The sequence below is a fragment of the Monodon monoceros genome, unplaced genomic scaffold (genome assembly GCF_005190385.1).
Source record: "Monodon monoceros isolate NGI ecotype Baffin Bay Population unplaced genomic scaffold, NGI_Narwhal_1 Super_Scaffold_3, whole genome shotgun sequence".
In the NCBI taxonomy this organism is placed as follows: domain Eukaryota; kingdom Metazoa; phylum Chordata; class Mammalia; order Artiodactyla; family Monodontidae; genus Monodon; species Monodon monoceros.
The window spans coordinates 38,430,671-38,449,742 of NW_021703780.1; the positions used below are offsets into that span (position 1 = coordinate 38,430,671).

A 19,072-nucleotide genomic window follows, 5' to 3' on the forward strand; every position below is an offset into this window, starting at 1 on the left:
GGAGCTGGAGAGACATGGCAGGAGGAAAAGTTTTCTGCTTCCCTGTTCTAGTGTGCTTGATTGGCAGGCTCCTGCAGTGCAAACAGCTTCGCCAGTGCCCAGCTCCTGGAGTGGCCAGCAACATCCAGCAGCCAGCAGATCCTCCTGGCACTACCCCTCGGGCAGCAGTGTCAGCAGAGTGCCCCCACCTCCTGCAGCTTCTCCAGCATCCAGCACCTGCTGTGCATGTGGCTTCTCCGGCAAGGATGCCCCTGCAGCACTCACGGTTTCTCCAGCCCCAGGATCCCGCAGTACGTGGAAGCTCCTGTACCCTGCTCAGGTGGTTTTGTCGTGGAGTGCCTTTGGCTCGACACCTCCCCATGAAGAACTTTCCCTGGCATCTAAGAAGGCAGATTTCTGCACGTTCCACTGGTATGACGCTGCAGCGACTTTTCTGCCATACAGCGAGCCACAGGCTGTGTTCTCCTCAACAAAGCCTGGATTTCAGCCTTGAGGTGGGGGGTGGATATCTCTTCCCTGGCAGCTCTGTTTCAGCCTCAGTCCTGGGGGTAAGGAAGGGCTGCTTCTATGTCTGCTATTCAACTGCTGGAGTTCTCTTTACTCCTTACTAACCAATTCTTTATTATTTACAACAGGGGATTGAAGTAAAAATTATTTTTAAATATCCCTCTTCAAATTACTGTGTGGTTTCTCTCTCTTGATTGGACCCAGACTGATACACTAAGTTTTGTCAGAATTTGTTACACAGCCACCAATAACCAATATACCCCTCGCCGTCTCATTGTCCACTGCCGGCTCTCCTTTCATTATCATCAGACAATTGTTATCACGTGCCTGTCCAGAGCAGGCTCTTCCTTCAAGGCTTTTATTAGCAGTCAGATAGGACCTGCTGCAAAAAGAACAAAGTTTATAAAACCCAAGCTTTCATTTGCTAAATGCCAAATGAGAGGCTCAGATGAGAAGTGCTGCCGGAAGTGCCAAAGCTGGTATAGTTGAAGAAAACTCTAGACCACAGCAGGGCATGGGGGCACAGCCCAGGGGAAAAGAGAAAGAAGGGTCCTGTAAGGCAGGGAGAAGTTCGTATCAAAACCTCAGGGGCAAGACCAAACATGGTAGGATTAGGACAGCCGTGACTTGTTTGCTCTAGTTTGGTTGGAGCAGAGTGTTGAACTGCTAGGTTAGTGGCCGGCAAGATGAACAGATGGTGAAGGGCCTTAAATGCAAAGTGAATTCATTTGGTGCTATTATGTGAAAAAAGGGCTCCAGTGACCATACCTTCCAGGACAAAATCCTATTTGCTTTTGACGTAGTTACTCTTTTTTTTTTTTTTGCGGTACACGGGCCTCTCACTGTTGTGGCCTCTCCCGTTGCAGAGCACAGGCTCCGGACGTGCAGGCCCAGCGGCCATGGCTTACGGGCCCAGCCACTCCGTGGCATGTGGGATCTTCCCAGACCGGGGCATGAACCTGTGTCCCCTGCATCGGCAGGAGGACTCTCAACCACTGCGCCACCAGGGAAGCCCTGATGTAGTTACTCTTATACTTGTCAGATCGTGTGACCTAGATTTGGGGCTGAGAAAAGTTCACTTTGGCAGTGGGGAAACTATGAAGATTTTTGAGGATGGTGCAATGTGGGGTTCTTTTTTTTTTTTATTTTAATTTTTTGGCCTCGCCATGAGGCATGCAGGATCTTAGTTTCCTGACCAGGGATCAAACCTGCGACCCCTGCAGTGGAAGTGCTGAGTCTTTTTTTAAATTTTTATTTATTTATTTATTTATTTATGGTTGCGTTGGGTCTTTGCTGTGCACAGGCTTTCTCTAGCTATGGCGAGCGGGGGGCTACTCTTCTTTGCAGTGCACGGGCTTCTCATTGCAGTGGCTTCTCTTATTGTGGAGCACAAGCTCTAGGTGCGTGGGCTTCAGTAGTTGTGGTACGTGGGCTCAGCAGTTGTGGCTCGTGGGCTCCAGAGTGCAGGCTCAGTAGTTGTGGTGCATGGGCTTAGTTGCTCCATGGCATGTGGGATCTTACCAGACCAGGGATCGAAACTGTGCCCCCTGCACTGGCAGGCGGATTATTAACCACTGCGCCAACAGAGAAGTCCCAAAGTGCTGAGTCTTAACCAGTGGACAGCCAGGGAAGTCCCAGTGTGGGGTTCTAAGATTATTTTTTAGCATGTAGGGCTAAAGAGGATGGAGAACAGAAGTAGGAGAATGACTTCCCAAAAGTCCTGCCATGGGGGATAGTGTAGCTGTGGGAATCGGAGGACTGGGTGGATGTGGTAGGGAGGAGAAGTTAAGGTGACTCCCCATACCTTGCTGGTGACATGGGAACATGGATAGCTTGTGGAGGGGTGGGTAGGATGATGCTGGCTTCTGACAAGTCCCATTGGGTGACTGCATTGTATCCAAGTAGCAGGAAGGAGGAGCCCCAGTCCTGAGCTCAGGAGAAAGCTGAGAGCTGATGATTCAGATCCAGTAGTGACTGTCCACTCAGAGGCGACAAATCAAACTCTGGGAAATAGTGATCAGGATCCCTTAGTAAGAACTGGCTCTCTGATCAGCACATCCTAACCAACACCCCTCCACCCACCATCCACCCACTCAAGTGATGGGGTCCTGGGTCAGGGATACAGTAGGGACAGATTTCCTTGTAGTTCAGTCCTAAACTGGCCCCTAAAATCTGGAAGCACTGAGGTCTTTCTCAACTGCCACAGATTCTGGCTTAGAATCTATGGTCCACTCCCACAGGGCTTGAGCCAAGGACTATGAAAGTAAAAAGCCCAGTAAAAATGAGGAGGTTCCAATCCTACTTCTGCCCCAGACCAGTCATGTGACCTTGGGCAAGTCACTTTTCCTGCCCCTCTACCCCCAACTGACCTGCCAGGAGCATGTAGTGTGAAAAAGAAATAACTCTGGTCATCTACTAAGATTTGGAGGTTATTGTTACTGTGGCATAGCCCAGCCCATCTTGAGTAATCCAGTGCTATATACTGTCCCCTGTTGATTATCTTTGGCCTTAGTCCCCAAACCTGCCTTCTCCCTGAAACTCCCTGAAAGCACTGGCTCCCCATTCAAATTTAAAAGCAGCAAGAGAGGGGGAGGGATAAATTGGATTGGGATTGGGATTGACATATATATACACACTAGTATATATAAAATAGATAATTAAAAGAACCTACTGTATAGCATAGTATTCTGTAATGACCTATATGGAAATAGAATCTAAAAAAGAGCAGGTATATGTATAACTGATTCACTTTGCTGTACAGCAGAAACTAACAGAAAATTATAAATCAGCTATGCTCCAATAAAAATTATCACTCAACAAAATAAATAAAAGCAGCAAGAGAAGGGAGTCTGTCCTCTAAACAGGGAATGCGTTTGGGGAGACAGGCCCACACTTTGACAGGAAGTTATGCTGGCTGAAATCTACACCCACCCTGGAAGGCCCTGGACAGACACTGCCCCTCAAGCTTCTCTCCCATACTCATTTATTGGCTCTCCATAATTTTATTCCGCATTACTAAAGCAGGAATGACTGGGCGGGCAGGAGGGCCAGACTCCCACATCCTGGGGGCACTGCAGGCTGACTATGACTTTGCAGGCCTGGATCTGAACATCCTCCTCGGGGTGGATGACCAGGGCAAGCAGCCGGTCTGCCAGTCGTGAGTCATCCCCAAAGACAGCTTCGTGCACAGACTGTTCATTGTAATGCCACTTCACAGCACGGTAGTGGGGTGAACTCCGGCCCTCACTCAGCCGCTCTGCAAACACCAGTACTTCAAGCAGCAGACTCCCAGGCTGTGTGGACTGGAACAGGTTCAGGAAGTTGGAGTGTACCTGTGAGTGGGATGGAGAGAGGAATGAAGTCCAAGGTAAATTCTCAAGTTCCTCCATCCTCCTATTGCCTCAACTCCCCAATATACCTAAGTTTCAGATCCAACTGTATAGGAAGTTTTTAGTTTTCATTATCATTCTTTAACATAATTTCATTGTGGTCATAAAACATGAGTGATATGATAATATTGATTCAGGGAAATTTGTTGAGATAAACTTCTAAAGCTTAGCATGTGGTTACTTTTTGTAAATATTTTGTGTACTTGAGCAGAATGTGCATTTACTAATTGTAGAGTGTTCTGGATATGTCTAATGGCTCAAGCTTATTTGTGTTATTTGCAGCAAGTAGACCCTTACTAGGTTTAGGTATTTATGTATTAATTTCTGAAAGAAGAGTTAAAATCTTCCAAATCTTCCACTGTGGTGATAGGTATGTCCATTTTTCTTTCCAATTATTCAGCTGTAGGAATGAAATCCTGCCATTTGTGACAATATGGATGGACCCAGAGGACATTATGCTAAGTGAGATAAGCCAGAAAGAGAAATACAAATACTGCATGGTATCACTTAAATGTGGAAGTTTTAAGTCAAACTCACAGAAACAGTAGAAAAGTGGTTGCCAGGGGTTGGGGTGGGGTGTGGGGGAAATAGGGAGAGGTTGGTAAAAGGGTACATACTTTCAGCTAAAAGATGAATAAGATCCAAGGGTCTAATGCAAACATGGTGAGTACTGTTGATAACACTATTATATAATTGAAATTTGCTAAGAGAGTAGAATTTAAATGTTCTCACCAAAAACAAACAAAATGTGAGGTGACGGATGTGTTAATTAACTAGATGGTGGGAATCTTTTCACAACGTATACCAAGTCACCACAACATACACTTTTTTTTTAGTATAATTAAGTTTTATATATATATATATATATATATATATAGTTTTTATTGGGGTATAGTTGATTTACTACATATGCTTTAAATATCTTACAAATTTATCTGTCAATTATACCTCAATAAAACTGAAAAAAGAAAAAACGATTTCCTTATAATTCTATCAAGTTTTGCCATATACATATTTTGAGATTGTTACTAAGTTCATATAAGTTTAGAGTTGCTTTATCCTTCTGAACTATTATTATGTAGTGACCCTGTCTATTCCTAATAATTATTTTTGTTATAAGTAATTTTCCCCTAATGTTAAAATACCTACATTAACTTCTGTCACCTGTGTTCCTGACGCTCAGAGTGTAGAAAGTCCCTCAAAGGAAAATCTGATTGTATTGGGAGGACAGAAGAGGGGGTGCTTTGCAATGTATCTAGTGCAGAGGCAGAAAGGGGAACGAGATGATTTTGTGAGGGCTAAGTCTGTCTGAAGAATCCACGATTCTTCCTTTCACAGTATCTGAGTTCACATCCATTAGCCCGTCTTTCAGTTCTTTTCTCACCTGGCAGTTGAGAATATCGTAGAGAAGGTCGTTCTTCTGCGCCAGGTTGCTCAGCAATCGCGCGGCTTGCACCTGAATAAAGGCAAGGGTAAAGAATGAGAAGACAGGTGGGCCTGAGCAGGGAAGACACAAATCTCAGCTCCTCCCTCTAGGTGCTGTGCCAGGGCTGGTCAGGAGGGCAGGGCCTGGGCTCTGGTCCTCAGGCACCTGTGCCAGGGTGTAGTCTGACTGCAGGATCTCCATCAAGGCAGGCATCACCCGTCTCAGCTGTGGATGTGCAAAGTCAGGCAGTGGGAGGTTGTTGAGGAGTCTGAGGCCTGCAATGTGCAGCTGCGAGTCCCAGATGGTGGAGATCAGTTCCAGCACCTTGATGGAGTGTTCCTAGGGAGCGGGGAGAGGAGAAGGGTTTTCTACTTTTATATGATAATCCTCAACATTAGCCCTGCCTCTGCCTTCACTCTTCACTGCCCCCGCCCACAAAAACTGAGCCAACCCCACACACAGTTCCCCACTTTAACTCTCAACGTTATTTGACCTAGTTGACCCCTCTCACCCCCTTGAAACTCTTTCTTCACTTGGCTTCTCCGTCACGTTTCTTTCCCAGTTCTTCTGCCCAACCGCCTCCTCTGTCTTCATCGCTCCCTTAGTGATACAGTGTTAAAGACTCACAGACTCAGTGTTAAAAATTATCCATATGCTGATGACTTTCAAGTTTCTATCTCCAGCCCAGACCTCTCCCTAAACCCCAGACTCATATATGCAAGTGCCAGTTCCACTTCTGAGAATCTTACTAAACCTCTGAGTCAACACATTCCCACTCCCAAACCTGCTCCTTCCACTACCCTTCCTATCTCAGCTGTTGGTTACACCTGCCTTCCAATTACTCAGACCAAAAGTCTATGTTCTTCCTTGACTCTTCTTTCCCTCACACCCTTGTCCAATCTTTCAGAAAATCCTGTTGGCTCTACCTTCAAAATCTACCAACAATCAAGGCACTTCTCACCATCCCCCTCTACCACCCTGTTCCAAGCCACCATCACCTCTCCCCCGGGCTTCTGCGATAGCCTCCTTCTCCCTGCTTCCATCCTTGTCCCCTGCATCTATTCTCAGAACAGCAGACAGGCTGGACTGCTCGAGTCCCTAGTTCATTCAGGGTAGGAGCTAAAGTCCTTACAGTGACTTACAAGGTCTGACATGATCTGTCCCTCTCCCCCCATTATTTCTTTGGCCTCATCTCCTATTCTCTCCTTTGCTCCCATGGTTTCCATCACAATGGCCTTAGCTATTTCCTGAACATGCCAGGTACACACCTATCTTAGGTCTTTGCACATGGTGTTCCCTCTGCTTAGAATGCTCTCCCTTCTCAGCTATTCACAGCTCACTCTTACTTCCTTCAAGACTTTGCTTTAATGTCACCTTCTCAGGGAGGTCTTCCCTAACCACCCGCTCCTTTAAGACGGCAGCACCACTCCCATCCCTGCCTCCCTTATCCCCACCTTTATTTTTCCCCCATAGCACTGTCAATATGCACACACTTTTTGTTTTTAAACTTTTTATTTTCAAATAATTATAAATTCATGGGAAGTTGCAAGAACAGTACAGAGAGGTCCCATGTGCCCTCCACCCAGTTTCCCTCAATAGCTACATCTTAATTACTGTATATTTTCAAAACCAGGAAAATGGTATTAGCACAATGTGTATGTATAGTTCCATGTCATTTTATCACATATGTAGCTTCATGTAACCACCACTGCAATTAATAGATTATTCCATCAGAATCACCATAGATCTCCCTTGTGGGTCCCTTATTAGTCACACTTAGCCCTGCCCATCAAAACCAGCCCTAACCAGCGGCAACCACTAATCTGTTTTCCATCTCTCTAATTGTGTCCTTTTTTTTTTTTTTTTTGCGGTACGCGGGCCTCTCACTGTTGTGGCCTCTCCCGTTGCGGAGCACAGGCTCCGGATGCGCAGGCTCAGCGGCCATGGCTCACGGGCCCAGCCGCTCCACGGCATGTGGGATCTTCCCAGACTGGGGCATGAACCTGTGTCCCCTGCATCGGCAGGCGGACTCTCAACCACTGCGCCACCAGGGAAGCCCTAATTTTGTCATTTTTGAGAATATTATATAAAATGGAATCACATTTTGTAACCTTCTGAAATTGATTTTTTCACTCAGTATAATGCCCTTGAGATCCATCCAAGTGGTCGTGTGTATCAATAGTTCATTCCTTTTTATTACTGAGTAATGTTCCATGGTATGGACTACCACAGTTTGTTTAATCATTTATCTCCTGAGAGACATTTTGGTTTCCAGTTTTTGATCATTACAAACAAAGCTGCTACGAACAACTGTGAACAGGTTTTTTGGCAGATGTAGGTTTTTATTTCTCCAGGATAAATGCCCAAGAGTGCAATTGCTGGTTTGTATGGGAAAAGAGTTCGTTAAAGAAACCGCCAAACTATTTTGCAGAGTGGCTGCTCTATCATTTTACATTCCCACCAGCAACATACGCGAGATCCAGTTTCTCTACATCTTCACCAGCATTTGGTATTGTCACTAATTTGGAGTTTAAATCATCTAGTAGGTGTATAGTAATATCTCATTGTGGTACTAATTCGCATTCCCCTAATGGCTAGTTAAATGTTAAACATTTTTTATGTGCTTATTTGCAATTCGTATATCCTCTTCAGTGAAATATCTCCACGTCTTGTGCCCATTTTCTAAATGGATTATTATTGTTTTTGACGTTGAGTTTGGGGAGTCCTTTACATAATCTAGATATGAGTCCTCTGTCAGATAATGTGGTTTGCAAATATTTTCTTCCAATCTGCAGTTTGTCTTTTCATCTTCTTAACAGGGTCTTTCACAAAGCAAATGTTTTTTTTAATTTTGATAAAGTCCAATTTATCAATTTTTTTCTTTTATAGATTGTGCTTTTGGTGTCATTTCCATGACCTCTTTATCAAGCCCTAGGTCCCAAGGATTTTCTCCTTTGAAATTGCAACAACATCCCCTTGCAACACCACCCCCATGCCAGTCTTCCTTACCACCCTTCTTGATTTTTCTCCATAGCACTTGCCCCGTGAAACACCATGTATTTCACTTATTTGTGTATTGCCTGCCTTGCAGGCAATATAAGCTCCACTGGGCAGGGATCTTTCCCACTCTGTTCACTGCTGTGTCTCCAGTGCCTAGCGTAGTGCTTGGACACAAAGTACATGCTCAATATACATTTGTTGAAAGAAAAAAGGAATTTTGGCTTCTGAGCTGCAAGATGCTTGGGCCTTATTACCAAAGGCAGATACTCTTACAAGCTGTACCTTAGTGAGCCATGTAAGAAGGATGCCAGAAGCCTGGAGTAGGGAGCACAGCATTCCCATTAGTACCCTGCTCCTCCCTGCCCCCACCCCTCAGTAGGGAGTGGCTGCATTCACCCAGAGAGAGGAGAACAGGGGTCAGGTCCTCAGGATACAGACCCTGGGAAAGAAGGAACAGTGGTGCCCAGGCCACGTGCATCAGAATCTTCTGGGGGCTTGTGAAAAACACAGCTTCCCTGTTGAACTGGACCCTCTGGATGTAATGCCCTGAAATCTTCATTTGTTAACCAGCTTTCCAGGCAATTCTGATATGCTTGAGAATCACAGCCTTAGGGCAACTGAGAGGGTCGAGGGATAAAGTAGAGGCAGCCAGCAAGTGGAGACCTAGAGACCTTTTTTTCCCTAAAAAAGTTTGATGCAAAAAATTTAAAGTGCGAAAATACCAAGTGTCGGGGAAGAAATGATGCACCAGAAACACCCATGCGGGGCTGGTGGAGGGTGTAAACTGATACGGCCCTTCTTGAAAAGCTGGGCATACCTTTCACCCGACCATCCCACTCCTGCATACATGTCCACGAGGGAGATGTGTAAAGAATGCTCATGGCACAATGTGCAAACAACTCAAATGCCTACTCATGGGCAGCTGGATGAATAAGATTGCAGGGTATTCATGAACTAGAACACTACAGAGCAGTGCAAAAGAAGGAAACAGACCAGTTCACATCAATAAGGACGAATCTTTCCATGTTGGAGGGAAAAGGCAAACCGCAGAATACAAACTGCATACTTTCAGATCCATGAAGCTTAAAAACATTCTAACTATGTTTACCTATTTTTGTCTGCCGTGCCCTGCTAGAAAATGATGACACACGTGTATATGGTAAAACTACAAAGAAAATCAAGAAATTGATGAACGAAATACATAGGAATGATTGCCTCTGGTGGGGGAGGAGGCGGGGATTAAGGAGGGGCATCTGGGGCATCTAACCAACTGGTCATGTTCTATTTCTTAGCCTGGGTTCTGGTTACGTGTGTTTTGTTTTATTCTTATTCTTTCTACCATACATGCATAAAATGTTTGCAAGTTTTGAATATTTTACTTTTTTATTTTTTATTTTTTTTGCGGTACGTGGGCCTGTCACTGTTGTGGCCTCTCCCGTTGTGGAGCACAGGCTCCGGACACACAGGCTCAGCGGCCGTGGCTCACGGGCCTAACCGCTCCGCGGCATGTGGGATCTTCCCGGACCGGGGCACGCACCCGTGTCCCCTGCATCGGCAGGTGGACTATCAACCACTGCACCACCAGTGCGCCACCACTTATTTTTAAGTAAACTATTTTGGGAGAGAGATCATTTGCTAGAGAGAGACTTGGAGGTCAAGGAAGATTTTTTTTGGTTTTGCCTTTTAAGATGGGAAGGAATAGAGCTTGTTGAACACTACTGGGAAGGAGCGGGGGGAGGCCACATCAGACAGAGTTTAATCAAGGAGAGAGGTCCTCAGGGAAGCGGATGGGATCCAGGACTGAGACTAACATTGAACACAGACAGGAAGAAAGCCATTTTTTCATGGCACCAGCAGGAAAGCAGGAATGGATGAGTAACAGGTAAGCCTGGAGGCCTAGTAGCAGGAAGCTGGGGGAACTGACATTTGGTGGCTTATATTTTCTCTGCGTGGTGGTAGTGAAGACATCGGTGGCCCAGCCACCAGCCTCAGACCAACACAGCGTGGTGGTGTGGTATGATAATATATCTGGTCTTTGTCCCTGATTCCACGCACAGGGTTCCTAAAATCCTTGCAATTTCCTGATAGGAGTGGTTTTTGTTATTCATAACGAGCTCCTTTCCATGATCCCTGAGTTTATGCAAATGAGGCAACTCAAGGCAACTTTCAGCCCCATACCTGACCTCTGCGGAGAAGAGTGGAACCAGAGATTGAGTTCAATCACCAATGGCCAATGATTAATCAATTATGCCTACATAACGAAACCTCCATAAATACCCCTACAGGACAGGGTGTGGAGAACTTCTGGGTTGGTGAACACATCGAGGTGCTAGGAGGGTGACACACCTGGAGAAGTCATGGAAGCCCTTCCCCCATACTCTGCCCTATGCACCTCTTCCATTTGGCTGCTCCTCAGTTATATCTTTTATAATAAACTGGTAAGTGTAAGTAAAGCATTTGCCCGAGTTCTGTGACTCGTTCTAGTGAATTATCAAGCCTGAGGAGAGGGGGCATGGGAACCTCCAGATCTACAGCTGGTCAATCAGAAGTGGGGGGCAGTCTTACAGGACTCAGCCCTAAGCTGTGGGGTCTGTACTAACTCCAGGTAGATAGTGTCGGAATTGAATTGTAGGACACCCAGTTGCCGTCAAGAGAGTTGGCTGTTGTCAGAAAGAACTTGGGGAATTTCTGCTGTTTGGGGTTCAGAGATACTCCTAGGGACCTAGCACAGTTTTATCCTGAGATTCAGACATTTATGACCCTACTGGGAATCTGATCACCATTTTCCCACCTACTTCCAAGGAAAAACATGTTTCTGGGTTACAAACTCAGACCCAAACAAACTTCTGGAACATGACCATTCATCCTATGTCCACTAAACGGCCCATGGCTTATGGACATCTATGTGCTCTGCCCCATACTTGTCGCTGGGCTCACCTGGATTTTCAGCCTGAATTTTCTGATGCCAGAGAAAGCTTTAAGTGTGTTCAGAGCTTGGATTTTGACACTGTTGTCCTTGTCATCCAGCATGGAGCCCACCAACGTGATGTCATCATTAGTACATGCAGAGGCCTAGAGTGTGCCAGGAGAGACAGAAGAGGCGGGAGAAGCGGGTGTCCTGGTCCCCTACCCCCCCATGTCACCAAAACCCCTCAACACAACCCCTCCCGCCATCAGCCAGAGAGAGGTCCCAGGACACAGTCTGGCTACTCAAGGGGGAAGGGGGACAGATGTAGCCCCCAGGGGCCAGGCTGGCTGGGGAGGACCTCCTGCTTCCCTTCCCTCACCTCGGACTCCAGCAAGTACACACAGCGCGTGATACTGTGCAGGATCATGCTCTTGGCGTACTCATCCTGTTTGCACTCCAAAGAGTTGAGGAGCCTCCGGAGCTCACCTGAGTCCCGCCCGTGCTGCTCTCGCTCAACTGCCAGGCCTAGACAGCCACCCCAGCCCAGTTCAGGCTGTGGACTCAGAAGTGAGGAAAGACGGGGTTTGGGAGGCCGTGGGAGAGAGACCTGGGGACAAGGCTGCCTTGCCTTTTCTGAAGAAAAGACTTCTTGCTATATGCAGGACCACCATGTACAGTTGAACAGGGTGTGTATTGCACAAGGGCACCACATCTAAGGCTGTATTGTTCATATCGTAAACAAAAAAATTTTGTATGTTTACTATAACAACTTTCTGGCATATGGCAGTAATATGTAGTATTTCATCATAATTGGTATATGGCAATGATATTCCAGCAGATGGCAATACAAAGTCTTGCAGAAGGGGTTCCTTTCTCTACTTTGCACAAAGTTGTCATAGGGACTAGTGGAGGCTCTGAGAATGTAGGTCCCCCAATTTTCCCTTGGGGAGAACTGCTGATGCAGTTTCCAAGCAGTGGCTCCTGGATGCCAGAGTGAATGTAGAATTTAGAAACCTGCCAGATGACTCCCGAGGAGGCACTTGAGTGCCACCCACTACCTGGGGAGCCTGCGCTAGCATCTCTAGGGTGGCTCTGAGGGAGATGGAGGTGAGAAAGGGGAAGGAGAAAGGAACGTGGAGGAGCCCCCTTGGGGCCCTCCCACACGGGAGACCTGGGGAGTAGGTACCTCCTGGGGCCGAGCCCTCTCCCCAGGGTGGGGACACTCACGGGCGACGCAGATGGGTGAGGCAGAGCAGCGCGGTGGTTGACATTTTATGCCCGCCCTGATGGCCTTGTAGAGCAGGCAGATGGCCCCAGCGGCTGTGGCCAGGCTCACTACACCTTTGCAGATGTCCATTTGCCCCAGGCGCTGGGGGATGCAGCACATGCCCGAGGCACCTAGCAAAGGCCTTCTGGAACCAGAACTCTAGCAGGGCCAGGAACCAGGGCACCAGAATCAGAACCTGGGCAACAAAGGAAACTGGGGAAACAGTGGGATGGAGGGTGGTGGTCGGAAACGGGGCAGCCAGGGAGCTTCAGAGGCTGCAGGAAACAAAGCTTAAGACTCCAGAGGAATAAAAGGTCTGTGGGCAGGAAGGTTCTTCACATCCCTCTTTTTTAGGGGAGCCAGGTTGGTGGGGCCCCAGCAGGCAGCTCCAGAGGCTACCTTTCTTCCATTAGATGGCAGCAGAGGCCCAATTTATGGACGGGGGCCTTTAGAAGTTTTTGGGGGGGTGTCGGGGTGTGCCCACTGGCAGCCCTGTTCCCTCATTTCCCTGGTCGCCCCATCTTTGATCTCTTCACCACAGATCCACTTCTGAGCCTTGGGGCGTTTCTGCAGGCAGGGCCCCCCACTTCCATCACAGGACGAAGAGGAGGCAAGTACCTTACAAAGTTCTGCAGAGTCTCGAGGCCAATCCATCATTTTCCAGCATTTGCTTGTTCCTCTCTGTGTATATTTACCTGTTGACCAAAAGCTCCTGAGGGCAGTTGTCTCTGCGTCTCCAACATCCAGCACAGAGTCCTGCACTTAGTAGATGCTCAAGTTATGACTTCTGTCATTCTCTGAGGACTTGAGAACACGTCAGAGAATCTGGATACGGGGGCTCCAGGCCCATTTAACCAGTGTGACTCTGGAGGAGAAGGGGGCTGCCCTTGCCTTGGCCTCAGTTTCTGTATTTGTAACCTGAGGGGATCCAGGTTTAGCATTCTAAATCTCCAGGGTTAAACCTGGGGTAGGTCTGTGCCATTAAACCATGGAGGCCTAAATCTGGGGGTACCACACCCTATGCCCCACAACATACACACAGGGTGGGATGGGCTTTGAGGCCTCCTCTGGAGTCAGAAAATGCCACCACCTTGGAGGATGAGAACCCAACTTTGGAGGCCTCAGTCTCCACCACCTCCACCACTAGGATGGGGCAGGTGAGACCAGACCCTTCCCTTCTTCTCCTTCCCCCACCCCCAGTGTCCCCACACCCTCTGGTCTCACCTTCCGGTACAGAACAGGGAAGAACCCAAGCCAGGCTCAGACCTAGAGCCAGCACTGAGCGGAGATGTACCAGAACAGGGCTTCAGCTGCCTGGTCTTGAGCTCCTGTTGGATGGCTCTGGGCCCTGGACTGCACCTGGGTTTGCAGGAGGTGGGGAAATAGGGAAACGGCATCCCCAAGGATGCTGCAGCCAGCCAGGTCTGTCCACTCAGAGCCTTCGTCCGTGTCACCCTAGGCTGCAGGCAACACTCCCAGGGGGCCATTCTCTTCCTTTCTTCCCTCCCATCCCCGGCCCTCCTCAAGGGTCATTCCTGGCACTCTACACAGTCCCAAGGTAGATGTATGGTCAGGCCATTCAAGACGGCTGTTCTCTTGCTCTTTGTACATCCTCTGCTCGACCAGTCCGTTCCACCTGTGCCCTACTCACGTGAACATGTTTGCCCCCTGCCCCAGCTAGTGACTGATCTAATCCCTGCTCTACCTGCTAATTTATTAAAGGGAAACATCTGCCCTCGTGATAGTCATTAATCTGAGGGGCTGTGACGGATGTGCCCCAGCTGGTTTCCCTGGTAACTGATAAGCCAACCTGACGTCAATTCTCCCTATAAATAGTAGTCTCCTCTCCCCGAGTAGCAAAGATTGCTGTCATGGCCTGCCTGCCATAGTCGGTGGGGTGTTGCCATGATTGGTGGGTCTTAACCTTTAGCTTAAGACACCCCTGTCCAATAAAACACTGATGTCTTTGTTGCTGTCTCCAGACTCTTCCATCTTGAGGCTGGGCAACTACAAGGCTTTCAGGACTGCACAGTGCAGCCCAACGACTGGGGAGCCAGCCAGGAGGCCGAAGAAGCTACCGAGATGTCGCGAAGTAAGGACAGGGAATGGAAGGTTGCAGGGGTCATCCTGAGGTGGCCGTCCACTAGCCTGTGGGGCCCTGTGGCAGCTGACTACCATGAGAGGTGTCTTTCTCTTCCATTATATTGATTCTCTTCTACTCTGTTAACTTCAGAGCCTCTTTCCAGTTTAAAAGTAGCAGCCCTATGCTGGTGGCTCATCTGACTGCACGGGGATGGCTGGTGAATACAAACCAAACGCAAGGACCTGGATTATCAACAAAAGACAAGCGTACCCCCAGCCTCTTACCCCTAAACAATTAGACACAGGCTTTAGAGGATATTAATTCAGGGACAGTCTTGTGAATTGGACATGGCCAGTTACCTGGAAAAGTTTGGTTGGGGCCTGTGCTACAACAAAATAAGAGTACCCTTGGGCTTCTGACCCCTGCTATGGAAGCGGGCAGAGCAATGATATACAGCATGATGGAACAACAGCTATATGCAGCTTACAACAGGTGGAAGACATTACAAAAGGCCTACCCGAGTCATCTAGCGATGAAAAAAAACACTATTTGGGGTCTAGTACAGCTGTGTGTGATATACAGGACCCCACGGACATCAATAGTGACAAAGGAATCCACTTTACCAGTCATGAAGTTCAGGAATGGGCGGCTAAAAATGACACACACTGGCATTTCCACCTGCCTTACGACCCCACTGCTGCCGGGCTAATGGAAAGGATGAAAGGATTACTTAACAATTGAGACGAAAACCCGCTCTCTCAACAGGTGGACCAGAGGTTCACTCAAGCTCTATGAACTGTAGCTGAACACCCCAGGAGCAATCATCCCAGGGCCATGTTAACCCAGAGGCAACTAGTCAATACAATCCAAGTTCAACTGTTGACCACCGAAAGACCGCTGCCAACTATCTCTCAGGACAGTAACTCACTTTTGCCTTCGCTACCTTCGCTACAGGATCTACCCCCAGAGGAACACACTCTCAAATGGTCCTGGGACTGGCAGGTAAGTCTCCGGTGGTTTGGGTTTGCTGTCCCATGGGGAATAGGATTGGAAAGGGATTTACAGATTTCACCTGGTTTATACCCGGCCCCACCTAAGACTAATAAGGTAATTAATCCAGGCTCCCACTGGAGAAAGGCACCATTATATTAACCCTGTGGGCTGTTCTTATACCGCCTCACCGGCATGAATTCGGCACCGTGAATGTCTCTGTTGCTGTTCCGGGCTCTTTCTTCAGTCTAAGGCTGGGCAACTATAAGGTTTACAGGCCTGCAGGGTGCAGCCCAACAGTGGGTGACTACACGGACTCCCTGTAGTGAAGGGTGACAGAGGCCCCTGGAGGCCCCCCCCCCCCACTACCATGGGACCACCTATCAAGCTCCATGAACTCCAGGCAGGAAATGGCTGCCTGAAGGGACTGTTTTAGGTTCCAGCTCCCCTGGTAGATCTGAGGATTGGTCCTTTTCTGAGGCGGAACCCAGAGCTACTGGCCTCCCCAGTCCATGTAGCTGATCCTGCAACCCTCACATTCTAAGCAAATGCAGTACTCACCTGCTCTTTAAAATCTCCAAAGAAGGAGAGTTCTTTCTTGGCTCTAACCTAACTCCCTCCTGCTATATATACCTAAGCCCATTCCTTTGGGTTCTGCCCTCAAATGTTTTGGATGCATTAGAAGCAGGGGCATCCTCAGTGTGACATTTTTGCTAGTCCACAGCACGATTTTAAAAGAAGAGGAATGTGTATTCATTGGTGGAAAGTCAAGGACTGTCCTTTCTTGGGAGTAACTGCTTTTGGTTTTTGTTTTAAACTTATTTTTGGCTGTGCGGGGTCGCGGGCTTCTCTAGTTGAGGTGACTGGGGGCTACTCTTCATTGTGGTGCGCGGGCTTCCCATTGTGGTGGCTTCTTATTGCTTCTTATTGCAGAGCACAGGCTCTAAGCACGCAGGCTTCAGTAGTTGTGGCTCGCGGGCTCTAGAGCGCAGGCTCAGTAGGCATGCCCACGGGCTTAGTTGCTCCGCGGCATATGGGATCTTCCCGGCCTAGGGCTCGAACCCGTGTCCCCTGCAATGGCAGGCGGATTCTTAACCACTGCACCACCAGGGAAGCTCCTGGGAGTATCCGCTTTTGATTCAGATGATGTCTGTTTTCTTTTGAGGAGAATTTAAATGCACTTGCTTTTGTGAAATGATGGTGACAACAGATGATAGTAAATGTTCTTAGGGAGCATAAATGAAGGCTGCAGCTCTTTGTGAGAACTTGGATTTTGTTTTTCTTGTTTCTTTGTCATATTCAAAAATTTGGAATATTGGCTCGAGAGAAGTCAGATTCCATACACACACAGCCAACCCTAAGTTTCTTACCCACCCTCACCAAGGCAAAAGGACATGGGCTGCCCTAGTACACACCTCTCTGCCATCTGCACCAGCTTTTCTACCTTTAAGGCTGATGTTCCCATCGTGTTAGGTGCAGTTTATTTAGTGAGTGAGACTGTGGGCTCAACCCAGACTGCCAGGGTTCAAAACCAGCTCAGCTACTGACCTAGCTTTGTAATCTTTTTGTGCCTCGTTTTCCCCACCTGTAAAATGGGAATAATAATACCTACTTCTTGGGTTTGAGAGGATTAAGTACTTGGAACAGTGCCCATCACACAGAGCTCACCAAACGTGACAATAATTACTATTATAAGCAGGTTTCACCTGGACAAAAACGTTGGGCATGGCAAGGCAGTGAGCACACAGATGGTGGGCCTCTGTGAGGCCTGAAAGGCACATTATTCAGCCCCTTCCATTCACCCTCTACCCCTCCCACTCTGGTCGTCTTCAAGCTAATCAATCTCAACTCCTGTAACCCATTTACTTGCCTTGAACAACTCTGGAGCCCTCTTTGAACCCCCCTCCCCCACCAAATTCCTAAACCAGGAGCGCTACGGGGATCCAGCCCGTTCCCCTGAGCTACTTTGTTCCTACAAACCATCCTCCCACCTGTAAAACCCTCAGACTACCTGCTTATTCTATCAGGACTCTGGTAATGGGTGTTTCAGCCTAGTTAATTAGAGGAGCCTAACACGCTATTGGGGACCTACTGTGCAAGCAGGCCGTTAAGGAGGGGGACCCCGGAGGAGCCCGGCGCTTGCATGCACAGGAGAAGCTAAGGGTAAATTAGCCTACTCTCGAATGAAAAGCCCGTTGGAGTCCGACGAGCTTGGGTTTGGGCAAGTTCCATGATCTGAGTCTCAGTTTACTCCTCCGGAAAACCTGCCTACTACACGGAAGTGCGCTGTCAGAACTGAATGAGAGAATGTACGTTGTGACTCTCGGTGAACAGCGGAAGCGCAGCACGTGCGAGCTGCCCCAGCAGAAAGCCAGAAAGCCGAGAGATGAAAGTCTGGGGGACAGCCCGTGCCCTGACAGGGATCCCACGCTCTCCGGGACCGTGCCCTCCCCAACTCGTGCTTACCCCGGCCCAGGACCAGACTGGGGGGCCTCTCGGTAGCTCGCGACTCCAGCGAAGGAGTGGGGACTGGAAGAAACGCGGCAAACCCGGGGAGCGGAGGGGGCGGCGCCCTCACAGAACGATTTCCGAGTGTGGGGCGGAGGCCGCGCCTTTCCCCGCCCCGAGCCTCCCCCCATCTTGCCTTCCCTCCCCGGACTACTCCCCGCCCCCCGCCCCCCGCACCTCCCTCCTCCCCCCGGCGCATCCGGCGGCGGGCACAGGATGTTCTTTCGCTCCGGTCCCCCCCGCCCCCGCCCCCGCCCCCGCTCTCACTTTCCCTTCGCTCCCATCCCCCACTCCCGCCGCGCCCGGCGCCTGCACCTTGTTTAACTCCTTCTCTCCCGCGCTCCGCGGGGCTCGGCGCGCCCTGGGGTCCCACCCTTCCCGCCCACCCCCAGGACACGGAGCACGCCCGAGGGCTGCCCGGGAAGAAGCGGGCCTAGGCTGAGCGCTGGGCCTCGGTTCTCCGGATCCACTGGCCTGTCGGGGGTGAAGGGGTGAAGAGTGATCCCAGGAACTGAAGCCGGCGTTCTCCGGACCCCGCCAGCTCACCGGTGCCGGGTGGGCTGGGGATTGGGTGCCCGCAATCCGGCGAGTCCCGCGCCCGAGAGGGGGACCAGATGGACAGGGTTAGTTCCAGGCCCGGAGTGGATCAGCAGGGTCGAGGACCCCAACCTCATCCTACCCCCGGGTTGGGATAAGAAGGGGCCCGGGTCTCCGCGAGAGGATGGAGAGAGGTCACGCCCCTCACGTATACGTCACTGTTTCCAAGGCAACCAGGGGCGGGAACGCGGGCTGGAGAAGGCGAGACCTTAGCGAAAGGAGGCTGCTAGAGACTTTGTGACAGGGTTGCGGGTGGGGAGGCGGCGTGGGCGGCCTTGTCAATCTTTGCTTCTTCACTCGCTGATGCACCAAGAAGCTAAGGGCAGGACAGGTTCCGTTCACTCGTTCATTCGACAGACGTTCATTCAGCTTGAACTATGCTTGGCGCCATGCTTAG

The 19,072-nt window shown here is 49.2% G+C and overlaps 1 protein-coding gene across 1 annotated transcript; it reads right to left on the reverse strand.

Annotated features, from left to right (window-relative positions):
* Positions 1-3,356: 3,356 nt before the first annotated feature.
* On the reverse strand, positions 3,357-18,189 carry ARMC12 (armadillo repeat containing 12). The gene is made up of 7 exons (XM_029243424.1): positions 13,722-18,189; positions 12,458-13,301; positions 11,610-11,755; positions 11,260-11,394; positions 5,488-5,661; positions 5,281-5,352; positions 3,357-3,839 (listed from the first exon to the last, which is right to left on the reverse strand). Exons 2-7 carry the CDS (start codon positions 12,615-12,617, stop codon positions 3,510-3,512), a joined length of 1,017 nt encoding a protein of 338 aa, XP_029099257.1. The 5' UTR covers positions 12,618-13,301; positions 13,722-18,189; the 3' UTR covers positions 3,357-3,509.
* Positions 18,190-19,072: the final 883 nt, after the last annotated feature.

What these genes read in the sequence shown, in the direction of transcription:
- ARMC12 (XM_029243424.1), bottom strand. Translation starts at nt 12,617, where the DNA reads ATGTGCTGCATCCCCCAGCGCCTGGGGCAAATGGACATCTGCAAAGGT. An exon ending in AATTCAGGCTGAAAATCCAG is followed by an intron (nt 5,662 to 11,259) that starts GTGAGCCCAGCG and finishes CCCGCTCCCTAG; the next exon opens with GAACACTCCATCAAGGTGCT. An exon ending in CAGACTACACCCTGGCACAG is followed by an intron (nt 5,353 to 5,487) that starts GTGCCTGAGGAC and finishes GCCTTTATTCAG; the next exon opens with GTGCAAGCCGCGCGATTGCT.